Genomic DNA, 24,460 nt, shown 5'->3' on the forward strand with positions numbered 1-24,460 from the left:
TAGATACTGGAGTATTATATAAATTCAGTTTTTATGTCACAGGAATAAATTCCATTATAAAAATATTAAAAGTCATTATCAACTGTAATCTGAGCTGTCTGCCTGAAAATAAAGGTGTATTAGGACATTTCTTTGCCCATGTGTACACGCACACACAAAAAACAGACAGATGCTGTTTGTCTCCTCTGGAAAACAACCTCAACATGTTTACACTGAGGAGTGCCATCAGTATCAAACCCCTCAAGGACTTTAGCGTGAGAGATGATGTTTTATTCCTGAGGCTTATTTCCATAACATTATAAACCAATCAGTACTAACATTTGTTTATAGTTCTGTAGGCCAGATTCTGTAAGACACCTATAGCAAATAAATTTTTCCTCTTAATATTAAAGGCAAATCATTAAAAGTATTAGCACAAAACAGTGAGATGGTACCTCTATACCGCAAAAGTAATAACCCAGGCTGAGTGGGCCATTCACTGCTGAACTGCACTGAGATCTGGTTACTAGAGCTCCGCAGCACCAGACCTCTGGATAACATGGAGTTGTTGGCCAGAATTGAGGCCATGGGTCCGCCTAGATCCTCTAGAACCGCCTCCATCCCATCATCCAAACTCGCATTCAGCACCTGCAGCACAAGGGCAGAATCAGATCAAAAGGTAGGCTGTGATATTCCAGACTTACATGATTGCATCTGTGTAGATATCTATTAGGATCGGCTCAACTGAAATTGTGTTGCGGGTGCACTTCAGTGGGTCCAGAATATGAAAGTGTGTGTGGAGGTTCTTCTGATTGGTTTTGTTGCATGTGTCATTGAGATAAGCATATTGAACAGCGTTGTGTGAAGTGTTGAGCTGCCCGGTTGTATCAGAGCTGGTACTGATACACACTGATATGTTTTTACCTTTAAGGATTAAAAAAAAAAAAAAAAAAGCTGGTCTATGTTTTGAGATGAACTTGAACTTGAAACGGCGTTGCTGCAGTAATTAGTTTCTCATTCGCAAAAGAATGCACATTTGAGAGCCTTAGCTTAATGGAACCTAAATTCAAGAAATTAATTTGGTCCCGGTATTTTTTTTAAATGTGGATGAATAAGAGGTAAACATAACATTTATGACAGACTGTAGGTTAATTCTGTATTAGCAGTCACTGCGTTTAAAACTGTCACACCACAGTAACACAAAGCGGTATAAAAGTCCATTTAAAGAGACATACAACTTTGTTCCATCATTCCCTTCTGTGGTAGATAGCTAGCTTAAAACCAAAGTGATATTTGCAAACAAATAATGCTAGACCCAGAGCAGAGTTTCAGACCTTCTTTCCTTTTAAATGAAGCCACGTAAAGTCATTTGTCAGCGGGTGAAGGAGCTGATGACCTGCACAAAAAAATTGCATAGATTTGAATACTTGCATGATAAATGTAGCTTCATATTTCCAATAACTTTGCTTTTCTCTTTCCCTTGTGATTTGTCAGTCTCGCACGCTGAGAGGAATAACCGTCCCTGACACTCTTTTGCTTTACATCTCTCTACTTTTTATGACACATACTGGAGCCAGGGTGAATTAATATCAGCTGACAGCAATTTCTCAACTGAGACCTTGACTGAAAAATCATTTCAGATGTGGTGCCAAGACCCTGAAACTGTCCTCAGGTTCAAGTGACTCCTTTCTGTGAATATTAGCTCGTTTGCTCTGCTATAATTTGAGCTATTTAAACTCAAATGCCAGCCGAACAAGCACAAAGACCTTAATTTCCATGAACTAGGTTTAAAAGTGTGTCATCAGATGTTCGGTTGATGCTCCCTGACCCCTAAGCTGGGTAGGGTTAGCAGGGCAGTGTGTATGGAATAATATGAGTGCTGTCATGGTCAACAGGTCGACAAGCAATTAAAATGAAACGGTGTTGAGAATCTTAATGATTTGTGGCCTTTCACAGGACCTTTGTGGACTCTAGCAGACCAGTTTGTGGAAAGTTAATGAGGCTCTGGCAGACAGAGCACTGGACTCTGGAGAGACGGCATTGTGAATACAAGGTACCTCTAATTACATCTCAACTGAAACTCCAACTTCACTACTAAACACTGTCCACCCATTCATCAGCACACAAGCATTTATTATATCATGAACTTCTCACAACTATCTAGAAGTTCTATGAAAGAATATATGTTATGGATTTTGTGGGAAGCTGACTCATGTACTTCAGCATCTATTCCACAAATCACAGCAAATGGCCATGAATCACCACAACCTTGGTTTCATAAAAGATAATGATTGATAGCCAATCAGCAAAAGGAGTACAAACTTAGCTAGAAATGTTGTCACACAATTCATAGCAGTATCAGAAAACACATAAAACAGAGACTTTTCATATGGAATTGAAAATGCACTGTGAAGTTCAAGGCTTTTTCACCAATAATTATTTAAAAAATTATATTCAGTTCTGTTAACGGCTCGTGAAAAAGTATAGCTAGTACAACCAGTCTAACTGATTCCCAAAAGAATGACTCTTATGAGCATGCTCTTTTAGGTGAGTCAAAACTGTACAATGTTACCGGGGGAATTTCTTTCTGAAATTATTTCATCATGTGACAATGGAATTAAATCTCTATTTTTTTTTTTGCCAAATATGGGCATAATGGTATTGCATTTGACCTCTTTGGAGTTGGAACCCGCAGCTTTTAGCTGTCCTGATTTGTAAACACATGGATCTTTAAACATCCATATTCAAACAAATATGTGGCCAGTGAACCTTTAGCATCTCCTTCCAGAGCAAGCACATTTCAAAATCACTGGCTTTAAATTGGCCACTTGGAGAATTACAGATGTCAGGAAAGAGCAATTATTTTTAAGGACTCTTGACTCAAATGTATGATCAGAACTTTCTAAGTTTGTAGGATACATTTTGCTATCAATTCAGTGCATTAAACTTTATTTTACACTCAATATAATATCCTAAAACATAAACATTCAGCATTTTCATGATCTGCCTCAACTCAAATAAGATCAATATGCATTACAAATGAAAAAGTTGAGACTTCAAACAGACCTTTAAATAAATGAAAAATGTCAGCTGTTGGTAAATATTGTAAGCAAGTACTCAGAAAACTAAATTCAGCGCAGAGATCAAATGTAGTCAAAATCCTGATGAGGCCGTCACATCTAAAATGTTCAGAAAGTCAAGAGAGCATCACATGTATGATTCAGCAAAGTCACTCTCCTCCAACGTATCTACTGTATAGGGCTTTTAGAGGAAAATTGTTTCATTTGACACAGCAGCTGTGCTGCAGTCAAACACTGATTTGTGAACATGACGGTCTTCCTGGAACTCCATATGGAAACTTTCACAACTTCAGACTGGAGGCCTATATAAATGCCTGAGAGAGAATTGGCAGCATCTGTCTGCATTTCTCTAAAACGTTTATATGGAATGTTCTGTCTCCTCACAATCAGTTTTTAAATGCACTTCTCTCTCTTCTGATCAATCCAAAATTAGAGGTCTGAGAAATTGCAGTGCAGTCGATCGAACCATATTGAGTTGGATGGCTGACAGGAACAATAACAAGTTCCACCTGATTGCATGAAACGCAGAGTAGACATTGTCTGCGATGCTTCATTTGCTCAAAATGAACTGATTGTTCTCTCTTGGCTTGAGTAATGAAGTAAGACACTTTGTAAATCCTCTTTGTAACTAGTTAAAAAAGCACCTAGTTTACCTCTGTTGTTCATAATCATTTCTTGCATTACTGTCTGGCACACATTCAAGCACTGTTCGTCTATAGCAATTTTACAATTGCAGTGGCCTGTTTGCAGTTGTAAGGCTTCTAAGTCCATACTTGCTGTTAAGGAGAATGAACATATTTATCTCATGTCCATGTAGTTATGCAGAAAGCACAGAAAACAATATCCTGTCATATTGAGCCTGTAGGAACAGGCTGAGAGTTTTTTTTAAATTTCTGGATACACTTATGCAATTTCAATGTTAAGTGTAGAGGAGATGGAAATGACACTCTGTTGCCCTTGAGAGACAAAGATGTGCGAAAGAGACTCGTTTCCTAATCTGCATATGATAAAAGCATTAGATGAAAAAGTACTGACCTGAATCTCAACGCCATAACCCAGATATACAGTGACCAGGCAGGTGCAATGAATGTGGGAATCAAACGAGACATCCGGGGGAAGCTGAATATAACCCTCGGCGTCTGTGAAGTTCATATCGCAGTGAGCTGGAAAAAGAAAGACAGAGAGAGAGAGAAAAGGGCACCAATCTGAAGTCACCCCTTTTACAGCTGTCTTATGTTTTGTTGGCTGTGCAATAATCCTGCATTAGCTCTGAAGCCTGTGCATTGTCATAGAGATCAACATACAATCTATATCTTTCATCCATATCTAGCCATAGCCATCTGTAGCTGTCCATATCCATCTATATCCATATTTATCTACCTGTCCAAATCCATCTATATTCTCTCTATCTAGTCATTTATATCCATCCATATTTATTCATATCCACTTGTCCATATTCATATATATCTACACATTAATATATGTAATTATACACATCTATACATATCTATTCAAATCCATCAGTATCCATATCTATCGATCCATATTTATCTATATTCATCTATCTATCCATATGTCATCTGTATTTATCCATTTCTTTCTATCCATATGTATCTATATCCTCCAGATCTAGCCACCCATATCATATCCATCAATATCATTATCTGTCTATCTATATTTATCTTAATCTATCTATCCATTCCATACCCATCTATATCATCTGTATCTATCCATATCCACCTATATAATATCTATTCATACCCATCTGTATCCATAGCTATCTATCCATATACATCTAGCTAGCCATATATTGCCATACTTATGTATATCTACTATCCATATCTATGTATCCATATACATCTTTAGCCATCCATATCTACACTGTAAATATTTACATTTTGAAAAATTGCGGGAACTGACAAATAAATATCGACTCAACAAATTGCTTCCCAATAATTCTCCCCAAACAAAAAAATGCATTGTGGTAATTTTAGCTGAAGGTCTTAAGTGAAATTTTAAAATTTACATTCATTTTTCTATCATTAAGGTTATGGTGAGCTTTGTATTTATTAAGTCATGTTTCACGCACTACATTATATTTAGCAGAATAACAGTGAATTCATGCCTTTACTGGTGTCATGTTGGCGTTTATAATCTAGTTTAGCCTGTACTGATCTCTTGGTAGGGATGTGCGATAAATGTCGTCTGTGATTAATATTGCAATTGTTGTTTTAACAATGTGGGATTTGACATTATCCTGTATATCGCAAAAACCAAACAAAACGCGCCTAGCCTAGAGTGCACGAATACATTAATGTTCCGTTCCGTGATGAAGATTAGACATTTACAGTGCGTTTTTGCTCTGCATTATTCAGTCTTTCACAACAGTTCAAAAGACAAGATGCGTTTTAGACACATTATTGCCTGTTTTTTCTCTATTTCGCCAACAAAAATCATTCATATCAAAAACTTTAGGAGCTGGCTGTCCACGGTAGTCCTTAAGATACCAGCACAATAACACGGTCAGCAAAATATTGTCTAATTAGCATTATCGATAAAATCCCAGAAAGTTTTACAGAGTACAGAACCATTGGAGAGCCACACAACTGTAATGAAAATGGGAATTCTTGAAATGGAGCTGGTGCTTCACAATTTAGGAGACTTTGTAAATGCATTTATTGTACTTTTTTGGATTATTGTATGCACTCATCCTGGAGTACAACAAGGACTTAAAGGGATAGTTTACCCAAAAATGAATTAATTTCTGAATGTCATTAATTACTAACCTTCATGTCGTTCCAAACCCATTAGACCTTTGTTCATCTTCAGAAAACAAATTGAAATAATTTTGATGAAATGCAATGGTGAAATTTTTGATGAAACAACGGTCTTATTGATGTGGAACGACATGAGGGTAATGAATGACAGAATTTTAACCTCAAAGTACCTCTTATGAGTTTTTTTTGGCCAAACATTTGAAGTGTAAGATGCAGTTTCATGTAAAGAACCTGTTGTGAGAATGGTAAAGTTCACGTGAAATTACTCTAAACACTGGGTGAAGTAACCTCCCCATTCCTTACATTTGATGGTGTTTTTGACATTTTTAATATGTGAATGTATTTGATGTTTAATGTTTAAATAGTTAAGATGCAGTTTAATGAGCTCAGAGTACCTTTTGTGAGAATGGTAATATTCAGTGACATTAACCTTAACACTGGTTGAAATAACCTCAGATAAATTATCATTAATAAAATTATGATTATTTGATGGTCTTTGACATTTTCTGCATGTTTGTGAATGTATCCATGTATAAGGTGCAATTCATCAGCTTTGTGTATCTTATGATAATTAAAATGCATGATTTTGTAAGTTATATTGTGTAGAAAATTTCAATGTATTTATAATTTTAAGGTATTTTCACAATATTGTTGTATATTTCATTAAAAGGGTTAAAATGTGGCAGTGTTTAGTGTATCATTTAATAACTTTTTCATTTTCTTTTGGGACGACAGGGAATAAACAATTCAGTGAGGTTGCTTTAGCACTATACATTTACCAATATACATTTTTAAATTAGGTAAAACAAAAAATGTATGCTACTACTATTTAAAATATTTAATTGGGCCAATATTGTTTGGTAGACTTCTTTGGGGAGGTCTGAAATTTTTTACAGTGTATTATCAATATCCATCTGACTATTCATATCCATCAATATCCATCTGACTATTCATATCCATCAATATCCATCTGACTATTCATATCCATCTATATACATCTATCTATCTATCCATACCCATCTGTATTTATCCATACCCATATCTTTCTATCCCATATTACATTTAGGCTACATTTACAATTAGTCATTCAGCAGACGTTTTTATCCAAAGCGACTTACAAATGAGGACAATGGAGGCAATCAAAATCAACAAAAGAGCAATAATATAGCATCCATATCTATATCTATCTTAGATCTCCAGATCTAGTCATCCATATCTTGCCATATGTATCTATATAGATCCATAGCTATCTGTTTATCCATATCCATATATATCTACCCATGTCTTCATATATGTGTCCGGATCTATTCTAGCATCCATATCTCTCCATATTAATCTTTCCATCCATATCCATCTAGAACCATCCATATACAGTATATTATCAATATCTACAGTATATCCATCCATATCAATCTGTTATAATGTTCTTTAATGTACCTGGAGAGGTCTCGGAGAAATATCCTGGTGTGGTTTTCCCATCCGGCCTCTGTGATTCTTTCTTGGGTGAAGTTGACAGAGACAGGGGTGGCAAAGTACTTTCCTTGTCAAAGGCTTTCTTTGTTGTTGTGTTGAGAGTTGTCTTTTGACCTGTGCTTGTGGAAGTGCTTATTGGAATGGTGGGGTTTTTGAGAGGCTGAGAGGTGACCATGATCTTCTCTGATGTTCTACTTCTGCTTTTGCTGGGCCTCCTTTGTTCCACAGATGTTGCTGCAGTCATGGTCAATGTGGTCACAAGGTCAGAGAAGACTGCTGCATCCTCCTGAGGCACCAGAAGTGAATGTTCAGTGTTGGATGTAGAGGTAGAGACTGTTGGGACGGTGTGCGGCGCCTCTTTAAAAAACTGCTGATCTCCCTTGAAGCTCTTGGTCAGCAGAGCTGAGTGGAGTTTGAGCAGTCTTAGGCTGGGGAGGATTGGTACCGCATCTGTGGTGAGATGCTGGACATCAGTTGGTGGCTCCTGTTTGCTGGTGAAAGGGTCAAACTCTTTCTTTGATTCTGACTCTCCTCCTTTCTGAGTTTGTAAAGTTCCATCTTCTGCAAAGTCCAAACAGTTAGAAAATTAGTACTAAACAAACCTAGTCTGGTCTAAGGCAGTGAAGTTTTAAACTGGGCTCTACAGATCCCCATAGGGCCAATGTAAAATATGAAAGATTAAGGGGGGGGGGGGGGGTGTTATCGATTGATTATCATATCGATAATCAATCGATATGATGATTTTTGATTGTTGATAAAAATGTCTCCATGATCTGCTTTTGAAGAAATATCATAGTATCACGCTACAGAGCACATTCTATCAGTTCTGGCGCCTCCATCTCGAGATTCTGTACAGCTATGGCAAGCCGTTTTGACTTTTATTCATTCTCAGGATATGAATTCTTGATATCAACAATTCGATTTTTACTAGTTAAATTGCTCATTCTTGATATTAGGAATATCTATTTTTTTTATATCAGAAATTGCATTTCCACTAGTAACAATGTTGATTTTTGATATCAACAATAAAATTTTCACTAGTTAAAATGCTAATTCTTGATAAAGAATTAAATTGTTGATATCTGTAATTGTATTTTTACTAGTTAAATGTCACCATAGGCTGCCATTCAAAATCAATTGTTGATATCAAGAATTAATTTCTTACTAGTTGAAATTCCAATTTCACATATCAGAAATACAATTCTTACTAGTAAAAATGTCTATTCTTGATATCAACAATTAAATTGTCACTAGTAACAGTGATCATTTCTGATATCATGAATGTGATTGTTACTAGTAAGAAAGTCATTTTAGATATCAGAAATTATATTGATATCAGAAATGCATGTTCAGATATCAGAAATAACAAATGTAACATGTTGAAATACATTTACTGATATCAAGAATTAACATTTCAACTAGTAACAAAACAATTATTGATATCAACAAAGTTGATATCTGAAATTACCCTTGCAACTAGTGAAAATACAATTACTGATATCTTAATATTTTAACTAGTAAAAAACTTATAGATATCTAGAAATGCCATTTTTACTAGTAAGAATGGCTATGGTAATGAGTTCATGAATATTAATGAGGCCTGGTTTTCCCATAATCCTCTTTGTAGCGTCAGTATAGGCCAAAGATGGCTCTTCTGCTGACCAAGCCTGCATTTATTTCATCCAAAGTACAGCAAAAGCAGCAATATTTTGAAATATTTTCTACTATTTAAAATAACTGTTTTCAAAATGTATATTTTAAAATGTAATTTATTTCTGTGATTTCAAAGCTGAATTTTTAGCATCATTTCTCCAGCCACATGATCCTTCAGAATCATAATACACACACACACACACACGTCTGGCCAGCTGTCCTTGTAGGGACTGTCCGTAGGCGTAATGGTTTTTATACTGTACAAACTGTATTTTCTATCGCTCTACACCAACCCTACACCTAAACCTACCCCTTACAGGAAACTTTCTGCATTTTTATGTTCTCAAAAAAAAAACTTATTTTGTATGATTTATAAGCTTTTGTACCCATGGGGACCTCCATTTATGTCCCCACCATGACACCCACACACGCACATACTTTTTAATCCAGTGAATGTTTCTCAGGGTAGGTTTATTGTTGAATATATTCTTTATATGAACATACCTTTTTTGGCTACAAAAATGCTATTGAACATGTCCACCACTATTGCACATGTTGGCATCTCTCTGCTGGTCTTATTTATATATTTGTAATATTTCACTGAAGTGTGAAGGAAATCCTTTTGTTTTCCTGCTACCAGTAAAGAAAACCTGCTTGTGCGACATCGCCGTGCTGAAAACAACATCTGGAGTTGTGTTTATTTGTTAGGAAGTGCTTCCATTATTGAGACATGTGAGGGAAGTTCTGTACTGAACTGCTGTCAGATCATCATCTCATTCCTATAGGATTACAGCAGCTCTCCACTGGGACTTTAACACTGTCTGGATTTAGGAAAATTTAGTTGCAAATGTGTAGACTCTCTCATGCTAGCACTAAAGTCTCTATAATTGTGTTTTTGCTAAATCAGTCTTAAGGGGACAGTTTGCCTTAAAATCAAACTTGTCATCATTTGTTCACCCTCATGTCACTCTCAACTCATGATTTTTCTGATTTTCCACTCTAGCTCTCAAATCTCAAAATCCTCCTTTCAATATTCTACATGAAGACAGAAAATCATATGGATTTGGAAGAACATTGAGGGTGAGTAAATGACAGATTTTCATTTTCTATCCCTTTTAAAGTGTTTTGTGACAGCCAGAAACAATCAAGGTTTATTTTTCCTTCATAGTACATCCTATACATCTCAAAACAAAGCCCTAGGAAGATTGTGAACCCCAGAAGAGCAGATACCTCAGAGACATACTGTTATTTCTGCTTTCAAACAGCTTGAGATCTCGAGTGTGTTTTTACTCCCTAATTAGGGAATTAGATGACAATGTGTTCTAACAGGATGTAGCTTGGCGACACAGTGAAGACAGTATAAGATAAAAAGAACATCCCTGAAACAGACTGTAAATGGCAGACGAATCCTAAAGGGATCAGAGATTTGGAGACGGCTTTTGGAGATCAGCGCACAGTCAAACTCTCAGCAGGAGCTACAGCTCTTCTTTATTATTGGATCAGCCTATATAGGGTGCTAGTGAACATTGGGAGAAGGCAGAATTAAGATAATCAGTTGTGGATTGTAATTGTTTTGTGGGCTGAAAATGTTGTTGGGTACTAAAAAGGTCGGAAAGCTGAAAACTACAATGGGTGCAGTAAAATCTCATGGATGTTTCTGTCTTATTGCTTTGTATTTGTTTTAATCTTTATCCAATCCCCTTTTCGTTACTTACTTTATCGACAACCACATATTCCGTTACAGTGATCATTAATGGAAACGAAAACAAACTAAAAATATAAAAAATATTTTTTGTTAATTGAAATGAAGCTTAAACCCCCAATAATATCAAAATTAGATGAACCTAAACTAAGAAACCTGAAAATATATGCCACCTATTAAAAATATACTGGATATGCTTTTTAAATTAAATAGAACTGAAATCAAATAAGTTGAAGCTTAAGTATTATAATGATTAAAAATATTTGTTTTAAATAATTTTGAATAATTTAAAACATTAACAAAAACATAAAATTACTAATACTTAAGCTAAAATTTAAATGAAAATAGAAAAATATACAAATAAATGCTAATTCAAAATATTAATAAATATGTTAGTATATAAGTAATACTAGGCCTAGCAAAAAACTTAACTAGCTTGTGTTGTTTCCAGAAGTCAAACTTTTGTTTACAAATGCTGACTGTGCAATTAAAATGCTACATGCTCTTGTTTCTCCAAGACCATAAATCACACAATAAATCTGGGTGCATAAACTGGATTCTTTCCTCACATTGTTTAGAGGCTCACAAACTGCTCACAAGCACATCCTCCTTTCATCCTGAAATCTCTTTCCAATAAACAATAAACCGATCTGAAGCCTTAAAATAGCTGTAAATCAAGCACTGACCTCACAATCTCTCTCCTATTAAGAACACATAGAGCACATGTCATTCCAGAGTGAATCCCATTTATCAAGATGACACTTTCTGTAATAGAAGTGTGATCAGATCATTTCAGTGGCAATAAACGGCTGCTTCGCAAAGCCACACGATGTCAGACCTTCCAGTCAGATTAAACCTGAAGCTGTAGACTGTCATTAATCTCTAAAAGAGGCAATTCAACTGTGTTTTTATAGACTGTGACACGGAAAGACTAATCCCAGTGCATAAATACCACCATAAACTTCTCCTTAGACTCAAGCTGACACATGCATTATAATCTGTTTCAGATAATTCGGCCCCTAAACGGCATGTAAAAGCAAATAATAATAAATTGTGGTTGGTTGCTTTCATGTCAATCAGGCAGGCTAAAGTCAAGCTACGCAAGTCTTTCACGTATCCAGCATGTTTTTTTCCAGCCTGTGAGAATCCCGCAGAGAGACGAAGAGAGCACTGAGGTGTTTAAATAGTCTGAAATTGCTTTTATTCGCTTTGGCAGGCAGGTGTCAGAGTGCAGCATGCTGCAAGTCAACATGTCTAAAAACATAAATGGCCAAAACAAAGGTCCTACCTGCCTAACGGACATCAGTAGGAACCGCAATATTAGAGCTGACACTGATGGATGAAGCTCTCCGTTCTTAAAAAGATTTGTGGTTGCTTCGATCAAAACAAGTTCTCCAGGGCAGAATTTTGGACAGGGACGAACCAAACTCACAATGCAATGCATTCAACTTGATCTTGCATTTCCAATTAGGAGTAATATCAGCTGCGCATTTAACATTGTTTATTTTACACATTTGATCAGACTACATGCATACATACATAGATAATCTGTGTATAGATATGTCTTCTGGAAGCCTAATCAAATGTGTAAGAAATGTTTAAAAGTTCATCAAATCGCTTGCTTAATTCAGCAAGTTAAATAAATATAACTTGTTTAATTAAGCATGTAATTTAAATGAGACGTGACAATGGAGCATAAAACTGTTTAGAACATTCATTGCTGCATTTTTTTCAAATCCTGTAAAAAAGTCAGTGTTTGAGTGTGAATATATATATATATATATATATATATATATATATATATATATACACACACATATACACACACACTTTTCAAAAGTTTACTTTTTATAATAAACCACTTTTGGGCAGCAGGTAGAAAGAGTAAAAGTTGACTCATGCTCAGCGATAAACAAAGTAAAGCGTAATTGTGTAGGTGTTTTTGTGAACAGCGTGTATCATTTACTAAGCTCATACATTAACAGCTCTTCCCTGCCAGTTTAGCCGAGTGGAAAAAGTGCCGTTATACCTGAAAGCTTATGAATTAATTGTTGGCAGCTTGTGGAATATATTAAAGTGTGGACGTTCAGACAGCTTTCCACCCACATGGAGGAGCGGTCACTGCATTCCTGTCCTGATGAATCCTGTTAAAAATCAGCTGAAAATATAGGCTGGTGCACCATGAATTTGTTATTAACATCATCTTACTAATATGCTGCTGTCTGCACAGTCATTATATCATAAGATGAGTGACAGCTGTCAAAGGAAAGTGAAATAAGTTACACATGATATGTGCATAAAGTATATAATACATCATTTTAATGTAATTTTCTTTTTTATATATGATAGTATGGTAGCTCAAATTACATTTATCTTTATTAAATTGTGTCATCTCATATTCTGGAAACATCTGCAAATATCCCCTTTTCTGTGTGTAGGGAGCTGTGAACACTGCAAAGGGACGATGAGAATCGACTTCTGGGGCTTATTGAGGACAAACAACTGATTTCATCAAAGAGATAAACAACAAAACCCTTTCCTGCCTTCTGAGGTATCCCTGCTCTCTCTGGATTTCATCTAAGCTGAGTTTGAATTAAGCGTCGCATCCGTTCAAATCCAGTTCTATGATTAATACAGCATCGCTGCATGTTCGATATCAAAAGGAAATGCGGCGAGATGAAAAGCTGTAGTGTTTTCAAACTACTCCAGACTCCTGTAGGTTTAGTGAGGCCGATTTTTTAGGAGGTTATCCCATGACAGTTTGCACAGAAGGAGGGAGAGAACATGCCCAAGGAAATAATAATGATCTTATTTGGCCATCCGTCTTCTGAGGCATGCTGTAAATCCAGAGGAACATCTTTATAAGATCAGAAATAGTCTGCGCACTCTAAACAAGGGCCTGATTTGTTATTCACCTCTCCCTTTTTGTATCTCTCTCTCCCCATTTACCTTTCTCTCTCTTTGCTTTCCTGTTTAAAATGGTCACTTTCTCCCAACATTCCTTTACAGTGCAGTCTGTGCAGTGAGATTAAACAAAGCATTATGGGTAATATAACAAAGCTGACATTATGCACTATAGAAAATATTATATAAACATTATATTAGATTATATTCGTTTTTAGGGATTTTTTTTTACCTATTTGAAATATGCTATTAAAACAGGAAAAGCAAGCCCATGCAAATTGTCCTGCGTTACCAAATTCAAGTTTGGTATCTCTGATCAAAAAATTTGTATCACTTGAAGACTGTTGCAGGAAAGAGTTGATTGACATCATATTTTGCTTGTAATAATATACATAATAGCTCACATATAGTTTAAAAAAATTGATTCTAGTCTTTTTGTGATCAATATTTTCTCTGTACGAGAGGAAAGAAGAGCTATACAGAAGATCTTTATTTATCTTTCTATAACACAGACGCATGTGCGAATACTCTGAGGGTTATGAAAGCTCACAGGCAGGCTCACTAAGACACTTTCATTCTGCACCAAACTCTTCAGAAAACACTTGATCAGAGTGACAGGAGAAAGAGAGAGAGAGAATGAAAGAAAGAGAGAAAGCATAATTCATGCTATATGAAAGAACAAAAGCCTGCGAGAAAATGACAGCTTGTCAGAAAAAAAAAATAATCCACGGAAGAGAAGAAACAACAGCACAAGGCATAAAAGCAAACAAACAGAGGTAAAGTAAACAGACTTTAGTTTATCTGTGCGCTCGCATAGGCCTTTTTATTTGTGCTTGCATAATTTTTTTATTTCGAGTAAATTGACATGCAGTATATGGGCTGTCAGTGAGATGATATTAATGTGCACAGTGATTCTGAATGGTGTTTTCTGATCTTTTCTGCACATATGCATATGTAGCTGAATTAGGTAAATGTTTCTGTGACCTTTCAATCAGTCAGTCCAAAATCAAACCCCTGATCAGCTGGGATTTACATTGGAGACATACAATACAATGTGAGAAGCAAATCTTGGTATTCTGCTCTGTTTTATTCTGCCTGCTTCTCCCTTCCGAGACAAGTCCTGATAGACATCTGTGATTGACAGGCAGGTTTTATTGCAGAGGAAAGGTCAAGGTTGCTAAAAACTTAGAGAGAGAGAGGGAGGGGGGCTGATTAGATGCTCTGTGATGAGCTCACAAGTCTCCCAGAAGCCTTCGCTCAATATCCGCCTGTCTCCCATCAACCCAGAGCATAAAATCAAGAAAGAAAATGTCTGAAGTTGATATTCTTATATAAATACAAGCATACATTAAGTATATAATTCTATTTTACTCTGCTGGCCACAAGGAATAATTAAGGAATAATTAAGATTTTTTTATTTTTGAAGGAAGTCTCTTATGCTTATGAAGGCTGCATTTATTTAATCCAAAATACAGTAAAATTGTAACATTTTGAAATATTATTACAGTTTAAAATAACCGAATTGTTTTCCATTTTAATATATTCCTGTGATGATAAATCTGTATTTTTTAATACAATTAATCCAGTCTTCAGTGTTACATGATCCTTTAGAAATCATTTTAATATAATGGTTTGCTGCTCAAAAGAAATTCTTATTATTATCAATGTTGAAAACAGTTGTGCTGCTTTAATATTTTTGTGTAAACCATGATACATTACCATTCAAAAATTTAGAGCAAGTAAAATAAGAATAAGAATTATTTTATGATCTAAAATGATAGTAACAGTATTTATGTTACAGAAAATTTCTATTTAAAAAAAAAATGCTGCTCATTTGAACTTTCTATTCATCAAAGATTCCTGAAAAAAATAATTTATTCAAATACTTAAACCAAATGATCTTATATTTTTATACATTCGCTATTTGCAAACAATTTAATTTATTTATCCTAGGGACTTTTATGAGAAATGTCTGAGACAGCAAGTCATGGATTGACAGAAAGAGAGGAAGAGAGAGAAAGGCTTGATGCTAATGGTGTATAATGTATTCCCCTTGTGTCTTGTTGACTTCTCAAGTTTAGCACGGTTTATTTGGAAGCTCCCGCTGGGTGTCGCTTCTCCAGCAAATTACCATGGAAACAACTTTTAGATACGTCCCACTGGATATTTTCAATTTATGCAACGAATGATGAGTAATGAATATACAGGTTTTCCCGGGCTGTCTGTCTGGGTCAACACAGAGGATTTTTTTTAAGTTTATGAATATTTAACAGGGTGAGATGTTTCTCGTCTCTGACTGGAAAAAACACACTGATGAGGGGCAACAGAGCAGCGGGATGTGCGTGGTATGAAACTGATTTCTTAACACCACGGATTGTTTCACTAACATCCACAGACCTCTAAACATTTGAATGTCTAGACTTGACCTGCATGCAATGTTCAGAAAGTACATTTCACAACAACCCCTGAACGTGGAAAATCGAGAACACTTTGTTTCTTTCAAGGTCAGATGGACTCGAGTGAAATAAAGATGCTTTCAAGCATGAAAAACACTTGTTCAGCTCATGAGTACTATGAAGAGCAGAAGAAAGCAAGTTGCTTTGGCCTTGTTGTGTAAGATATTCAAGGCAGGAGATCTGGATCTTCCACTTTCCACTGAAAAACAAATGCACAAGGAAGCTATGTGCACTAAACACAGTTTGAAGACAGTCTAGCTCCACAAGTTAGTTAAGGTCAGTATGTTTAGAAACTAACCTGAATAATAATACATCTGGTACAACAAACATTTAAAGATAACTCAATTGCTGCCTAGAGTAGTGATGTTTGTTTGTCTGCAACAAATTCAATAAAAAAAATTATTCAAAATGTTGATTAGAAACATACAAATTTATCTCAAAATTAGCTCCTAAAAAGTTTGATCTAATTAAACACTTAACTGTTTATCCTATATTTATGTATGCTAGAGTATCATTTCATTAACTAAGCAAATACTAACACTAGACAGCAAGACTGCTCACTGGTTTTAACAAATATCTTTTTAACAAATAGTCTTTTTCCTGGTGTTATGGTGCGAGGAACCCCAGCTGTGATTGGCAGCACTGACTCTGGCTCCGTCCTCTCATCAGCTTCTCTTGTGTGTATAATCAGTCAGACCAAGTCTGAAGAGAACTAGGACCGCAGTTCCCTGTAGGAGTCCTCATGCATGAGCCTTACACCTCTAATGACCAATTCACCTTCTGACAGAGCAGACCAGGTGCCACTTGAGCTATTTGAGCTCATTTGTGTTAGAGCGGTTATGCATTGAATGAACTGTGTGAACTCCAAACTGTCAGTCAGATTGTCAACCGTACCACTGGTCATATTTCTTGTGAATTCAGTATAGTTAAGGTTTGCTCACACCAAGGGCTAGATGAAATATTCACACAGTGGGCAAAGCCAAAATATTGGTTCAATGCATCTTTCAGGCTTTTTTTACATTCATATGCTTCAAACACTATAATAACAAGAAAAAAAATAATCTAAATTTCCAAAAAATACTGTGTGGTCCCAGATGCTTAAAAATCATGTTCAAAACTCACCATGGAAGAGATTTTATCTGTTTTGTGGTAAGCCACCAAGCATTGACAGCCTGTTTGCAAATGAGTGTTTGTGTGTGGGTAAATAGTGTGAATGTGTTTGTACTGAGCTCACTGTTCCTCTAAAACACAGATTTTTCATCTCCGTTTCGGATGATGGGGACGGGATGGTGTGAACAGCTCTGACGGCATGGCAGATCCAGAGATACGTCTCCCATAGCAACGGAAGAGCTTTAAAGTCCAACCGTGGCTTTGTCACCCTGTCAAATCACCATGAAGGTAAACAGCACAATACCTAAACAACCTCACAAACAGCAGCTACATCTGAATCACACACTGCTTCAGCCAAATTCCTCATTAACTGGACTAATTACTGCAATTAAATGGGAGTAATTACTTTTAGTACAGAAATCTCTTAACATCTCAGCTGGCCATCTCTTGTATTGTATTTAGTGTCAGAACTTTTAGAACCAAAGGGAGCGTCGAACCAATTAAAGAGGCCAAGTCAGTAGCATAAAGGGACTTGAAGTCTCAGAAACACACATCTTTATCTACATATCTAAATAGTACATCCGACAGTTCATTTACTGACTGGTTAATGTATATTGCACACAAAAAGGCTTAAAGTGCTTAAATTTGCAAGCTTCATGCCACCATATCTGAAAGTCGTTATAGTTTGAGGAAGAAAAAAAGCAATCAGTTATCTTAAGAAAAAAATAAAAAATAATAATAATAATATACTGTATATATATATATATATATATATATATATATATATATATATATATATATATATATATATATATATATATATATATATATATATATATATATATATATATATATATACACATACACACACATACATATATATACACATACATACATACACACACTCACTGGCCACTTTATTAGGTACACCTTGCTAGTACCGGGTTGGACCCCCTTTTGCCTTCAGAACTGCCTTAATTCTTCATGGCATAGATTAAACAAGGTGTTGGAAACATTCCTCAGAGATTTTGGTCCATATTGACATGATAGCATCACGCAGTTGCTGCAAATTTGTCGGCTGCACATCCATGATGCGAATCTCCCGTTCCACCACATCCCAAAGTTGCTGTATTGGATTGAGATCTGGTGACTGTGGAGGCCATTTGAGTAAAGTGAACTCATTGTCATGTTCAAGAAACCAGTCTGAGATGATTTGAGCTTTATGACATGGTGCATTATCCTGCTGGAAGTAGCCATCAGAAGATGGGTAGACTGTAGTCATAAAGGGATGGACATGGTCAGCAACAATACTCAGGTAGGCTGTGGCGTTTAAACGATGCTCAATTGGTACTAAGGGGCCCAAAGGGTGCCAAGAAAATATCCCCCACACCATTACACCACCACCACCAGCCTGAACCGTTGAGACAAGGCAGGATGGATCCATGCTTTCATGTTCTTCATGCCAAATTCTGACCCTACCATCTGAATGTCGCAGCAGAAATCGAGACTCATCAGACCAGGCAACGCTTTTGCAATCTTCTATTGTCCAATTTTGGTGAGCCTGTGCGAATTGTAGCCTCCGTTTCCTGTTCTTAGCTGACAGGAGCGGCACCCGGTGTGGTCTTCTGCTGCTTTAGCCCATCTGCTTCAGGGTTCGACGTGTTGTGCGTTCAGAGATGGTATTCTGCATACTTTGGTTGTAACGAGTGGTTATTTGAGTTACTGTTGCCTTTCCATCATCTCTAACCAGTCTACCCATTCTCCTCTGACCTCTGACATCAACAAGGCATTTTCGTCCACACAACTGCCACTCAATGGATATTTTCTCAGTAGATCAGCAGTTTTCGAAATACTCAGACCAGCCCGTCTGGCACCAACAACCATTCCACGTTCAAAATCACTTAAATCCCCTTTCTTCCCCATTCTGATGCTCGGTTTGAACTTGTTTGAAGTCGTCTTCACCACATCTAGATGCTTAAATGCACCGAGTTGCTGCCATATGATTGGTTGATTAGCAATTTGTGTTACCAAGCAATTGAACAGGTGTAACTATGCATATATATATATATATATATATATATATATATATATATATATATATATATATATATATATGCAGTTATGGCCAAAAATATGGGCACCCTTGGTAAATATGATCAAAGAACGCTGTGAAAATCAATCTGCATTGTTAATCCTTTTGATCTTTTATTTAAAAAAAAAATCACAAAAATCTAACCTTTCATTGGACAATAAGAATTTAAAATGTTAAAATGGGGGGGAAATGTCATTATGAAAAATATTTTTCTCAAATACACGGACACAATTATTGGCACCCCTAGAAATTCTTATGAGTAAAATATCTCTGAAGTATATTCCCATTCATAATCACAATTTTGAGCACTCCAGGGTGATTATGGCTTCCTGTTTCGCAGAAATATAAATAGGAGGGGAAACAAAGCCCAAATTCCCTTAATGATCCATCACAATGAGAAAAACCAAAGAATATATTTCTGATGTGCAGCAAAAGATAATTGAGCTTCACAAATTAGTGAAGTGGCTTTAAGAAAAGAGCTAGAGCAGTGAAAATTCCCATTTCTACCATCAGGGCAATAATTAAGAATTTCTAATCTACAGAAAATGTTACGAAACTGCCTGGAAGAGGACGTGTGTCTATATCGTCCTAATGCACGGTGAGGAGGAGAGTTTGAGTGGCTAAAGACTCTTCAAGGACCCACAGCTGGAGAATTGCAGAAAATAGTTGAGTCTCAGGGTCAGAAAACTTAATAAAATAATTGTCAAACAGCACCTACATCCACACATGTTGTTTGGGAGGGTTTCAAGAAAAATTCTCCTAGCTCATCCAAAAACAAACTCCAGCATATTCAGTTATCAGACACGACTGGAACTTCAAATGGGACTAGCTTCTATGTTCAGATGAAACTAAAAAATAAGCTTAGCAGCAAACACTCAAGATGGGTTTGGTGAACACTGATAAAAAGTACCCCATGTGTTCAATGAAATATACTGCTGTATTTTTGATGTTGTGGGCCTATATTTCTGCTGGAGGTCCTGGACATCTTGTTTAGACACATCATGGATTCTATCAAATACCAACAGATAAAAAATCAATAAGTGACTGACTCTGTTAGAAATCTTATAATGGCCGTGTTTGGATCTTCCAACCGGACAATAATCTAAACACAAACCTCAAAAACAACACAAAAATGGGTCACTGAGCACAAAACCAAGCTTCTGCTATGGCCATTCCAGTCCTCTGACCTGAACCCTGTAGAAAATGAGTGGGGTGAACTGAAGAGAAGAAGCACCAACATGGAGCTGGGAATCTGAAGGATCTGGAGTGATTCTGGATGAAGGAATGGTCTCTGATCTCTTGTCAGGTGTTCTCTAACCTCATCAGGCATTATAGGAGAAAATTTAAAGCTGTTAAACCGGCAAATGGAGGATTCAAAAAGTATTGAATAAAAGGGTGCCGTTAATTGTGGCCAATGTGTATTAGAGAAAAACATTTATTTCATAATGATATTTCCCCCCCATTTTAAATTCTTATTATCCAATGTAAAGTTAGATTTGTGATTTTTCTTTTTAAATAAAAGATCAAAAGGATTAACAATGCAGATTAATTTTCACAGCTGCCTTTGATAATATTTACCAAGGGTGACGATATTTTTGGCTATAACTGTATGTGTGTGTGTATGTATATATATATATATATATATATATATATATATATATATATATATATATATATATATATATATATATATAATTTTTTTTTTTTTTTTTTTTTTATAATTTACATTTATAAAAAACAGTAAGTCACGCCCTGTTTGGCCAGCTTGAGCAATCTCTAGCAGTCAGGCTGCATTGGTTTTTATCAGTCCAACTGGCAACAACACTTCAGAAGATCTAGTCTCCAATTTGCAAGCTTCATGCCATCAGATCTGAAAGAAATTCAAGTTTGTATCACTTAAAGTGATCAAAAAAAAAAAAAATGCAATCAGTTTTCTGTGTTTCTGCCTCTAAAAGAAAATTGCAGGGAGAAGAGTCTCAAACTGAAGATCAACAGTGCATTTATTACAGCATGACAGATAGTCTCGGATGCAGAATTCAGATGCTTTGGGCATCGATTGCAGCAGCTGTTTCAAACACAGTGGCGTCTGAATGCTGTAACAGAAGGACGCCATGAAAAGTCTGTTTGTCGTGCAGCCTTTGAGAGACCAGCGTCCTCTGCTCTGACCCTGCCAAAACACAGAGCCTCTTATTTGACAAATGAGCTCAAGGGATCTACAGACACCTTTCCCTGTCACTTTATTTAAAGAGCTTGAGCAGTCGTGTTACCAGACAGTGTCTCTCAGCAATGACGTAAAACCTCAGATAATTCATATACAGAATATTACAGCATAGATATCCACTTAGAATTTGATCAAACTCTCAGTAATATCACAAAATGCAATTAAATGTTCATATAATTATTAATGTTCATATAATTATACATACTCTAGAGATTTCTCTCTGACTTGTGACTTGAGAAGCTTGGAGCTAAAATAAAATAAAGAAAAAAGTTAAAAATATTGTTAAAAATATTAGAATTTGTATTATTATTATATTATGTGGTTATGAAAGCAGTAAAAAAAAATGTAATATTACAAATCTTATAAAAAAATATTCTGACATTGCTCATTCATACACCTTTAGATGCCAAAAGGCAGAAGTTTGTTGCAAATGGCTTAAAAGTTTAAATCAAGGCTCGAAAGTGAAAAGTCTTTGGCCACTACTCTCTCATACAACTTTATGTAGACATATGGGAAATACGCCAACAGATCAAAGAGCACAGCTGTTCTTAATTGCTAAATAAGCTTGTTTGTTTTCTGTTTTAACTAAATGCCATTAGAGAACTCAATTTTTTTCAAATAAAAAAGGGAAAATAAACTAGCATTTTAAAAAAATGCAGTACTTCTACTTCCTTTTATGAAGAGAGTTAAATCAGAACAGTCAATTTTTTTTTTTTTTTTTAATTCTGTTTATTGGGTTTTTCCAAGTTAAACACAACATACAAGATACAGAATAATCCAAATATATAAGAACAGTCAATTTTTAACCTTCATTTAAAAAATCCTTATTTAGTGTCAACGTGTGAAAATGTACCCTCTTCTGCATTCAAATCAGGGGCCTAGGAAACCTTCAGGATACTAAATAATGAAATGTCACACATAACAAGAGGGGGATTAGGAGGCCAATGGACTTGTGGCATTTTAAAAGTCAAAATGTCAACTTTTAATCTTCTTAAATATACCAATTTTATGGTTGTGTGGCTGCAGGTGCCTGGCATGTAAAGAGCCTCAGCTTTGCGTTTTCAAAAGGGTCAGCGGGTATTGATGCCCAGGAAGTTGATGTCACCGCTCTTTAGGCTGAAATGAAAACACTTGAAATCAATACATGAACTATCACAGCGTGCCGATTAAATAAAGTGTTATAAATGCCAATTTGACACAAAAGGAAATGTGTGTGGCAGACTTTAAGCGATTTACATGGTCACACACAGATAAAAAGCTACAATACATGGTTCCAGACGTATTATGCTGTCTGTCTATAATCTCCTGTCTTTCTTTAGTTGGAAAGACCACCTGAGACGAGCCTGCTATTGATTTTGTGTTGAATGCCACAATGCAATGCAGTCAGCTTGAAGAAATAGATCACCCAAAAATGAAAATCTGCTGAAAAATCACTCAACCTCAGGCCATTCAAAATGTAGTTGGGTTTCTTCAATCAAAACAGATTTGGAGAATTATACTTTACATTATTTGCTCAGCAATGGATCCTCTGCAGTGAATGTGTGCCGTCAGAATGAGAGTCCAAACAGCCAGTCCACAATTTATCCACATGACTCCAGTTCATTAATAAATACCTTGTGAAATGAAAATCTGCATGTTTGTAACTCAATCCGAGCAGCTAAATCCCTTACCCATCTTCAAGCAACTGCTAAAAACTCATCTCTTCTATCTTTATTTGACCCTCTAACTCTAGCACTTTCTATTCTAATTTTATTTTATCTATCTGTCTTTTTATTTAAACAAAAAACCACACACATTTTAGGTCGGTGCACTTTTGCGTCCATTCATTATTAGTTTTTTAACCCAGACGAAAAACATGAAAAAATAATGATTATAGTATTTTTAACTGCTATGCTGAAAACCAAAATTGAAATTAGAACCGTACACACAAAATTCTTCATGAAAAGGTAAAATATTGACTTCTTTTCAGATTTTTGTTCATGAATTTTTGTACTTTTAATAAACATTTGAAAAATGCATAAATTTAATATAGAAAAATGTTGTTTTTAACAGGTTTTCTTTGGCCAAATTTAGTAATGCTTCTCCCGCACGTTCAGTTGAGAATTAGAGTCTTTGGAACAATGCAGAGACTTAATAAAAATATGGTTTTTAAAATAGACATAGGCAGAATCCTGGGAATTGTCATGAAATTATATACTGGGATATAATTTTGTCAATTTTGCGTGCTATCTGGGTCACGGTATCGGAGACGACCATGCATGGCATGTACCTTACATCGTGTTAGAGCGCTACACGGTTTAATATATGGGGTAAAATAGAAATATATAAAGTTGTAATCTGATACAGGCAGGCCGGTTCCTGAATCACTGAGGGTGCTTCTGAAATCAGTGACGGTACTCTAGCCTTAATATACATGTTGACATATTTTTGCCCTGTTAATTAATGCCGCATTTATATGCAGATGTCACTCCCGAAACATTGCAGCGTGCAGCTGTCACTGGTCCAACAGCATCATGAAAAACAAAACTTATTCAAATTCTGAATGGATTAGCCAAGAAAGCACGCAAAGCGCTCTGCGCTCCCTATAATAATTATAAAACTGTCATTTCAGTTTATCGAGATCTCACAAAAATCCGTGATAATCAATGAATCTCTTATATAGATCATGTTACAGTTTGTTATAATGAGAGACTCCTGGGGCCCGTTTCATAAAAAAAAAAATCAGTTAGTTATTTTGAGCCAAATCATCTGACAATAAATCAGACTAACTGAAATAATCCTGGCTTATTTGGTAAACCTGTTTTATGAAACAGGCCCCCGATTGTGCAGCACTGAATAAAACTGTGTCTTGGAGTTGATTCTAACTTAAAAGCATGCCCACTCAGGAAATCAACAGACAATGTCAGTCATCCTATTTCTAGCTTTAACCAAAGTCCCTTTGCTTTAACTGGCCTTCTCTTGCTTTTTCGTTTCATTCCCTCTAGCACTCCCGTAGAACTTGCCCAGGATACAG

The 24,460-nt window shown here is 35.9% G+C and overlaps 1 protein-coding gene across 2 annotated transcripts in view; it reads right to left on the reverse strand.

The window, feature by feature from the left end:
- The window catches only part of LOC306864197 (seizure protein 6-like), a 47,335-nt gene that overhangs the window by 18,894 nt on the left and 3,981 nt on the right, over window positions 1-24,460 (reverse strand). For both annotated transcript variants that reach the window (XM_079408003.1, XM_079408002.1), the window contains exons 2-4: window positions 7,274-7,870; window positions 4,095-4,222; window positions 435-627 (exon numbers count right to left, since the gene is read on the reverse strand). In XM_079408003.1, coding sequence (XP_079264129.1) covers window positions 435-627; window positions 4,095-4,222; window positions 7,274-7,870 — 918 coding nt within the window. The remainder of the gene's footprint in view (window positions 1-434; window positions 628-4,094; window positions 4,223-7,273; window positions 7,871-24,460) is intronic.

This window comes from Barbus barbus (assembly GCF_936440315.1).
Source record: "Barbus barbus genome assembly, chromosome: 45".
Lineage (NCBI taxonomy): Eukaryota > Metazoa > Chordata > Actinopteri > Cypriniformes > Cyprinidae > Barbus > Barbus barbus.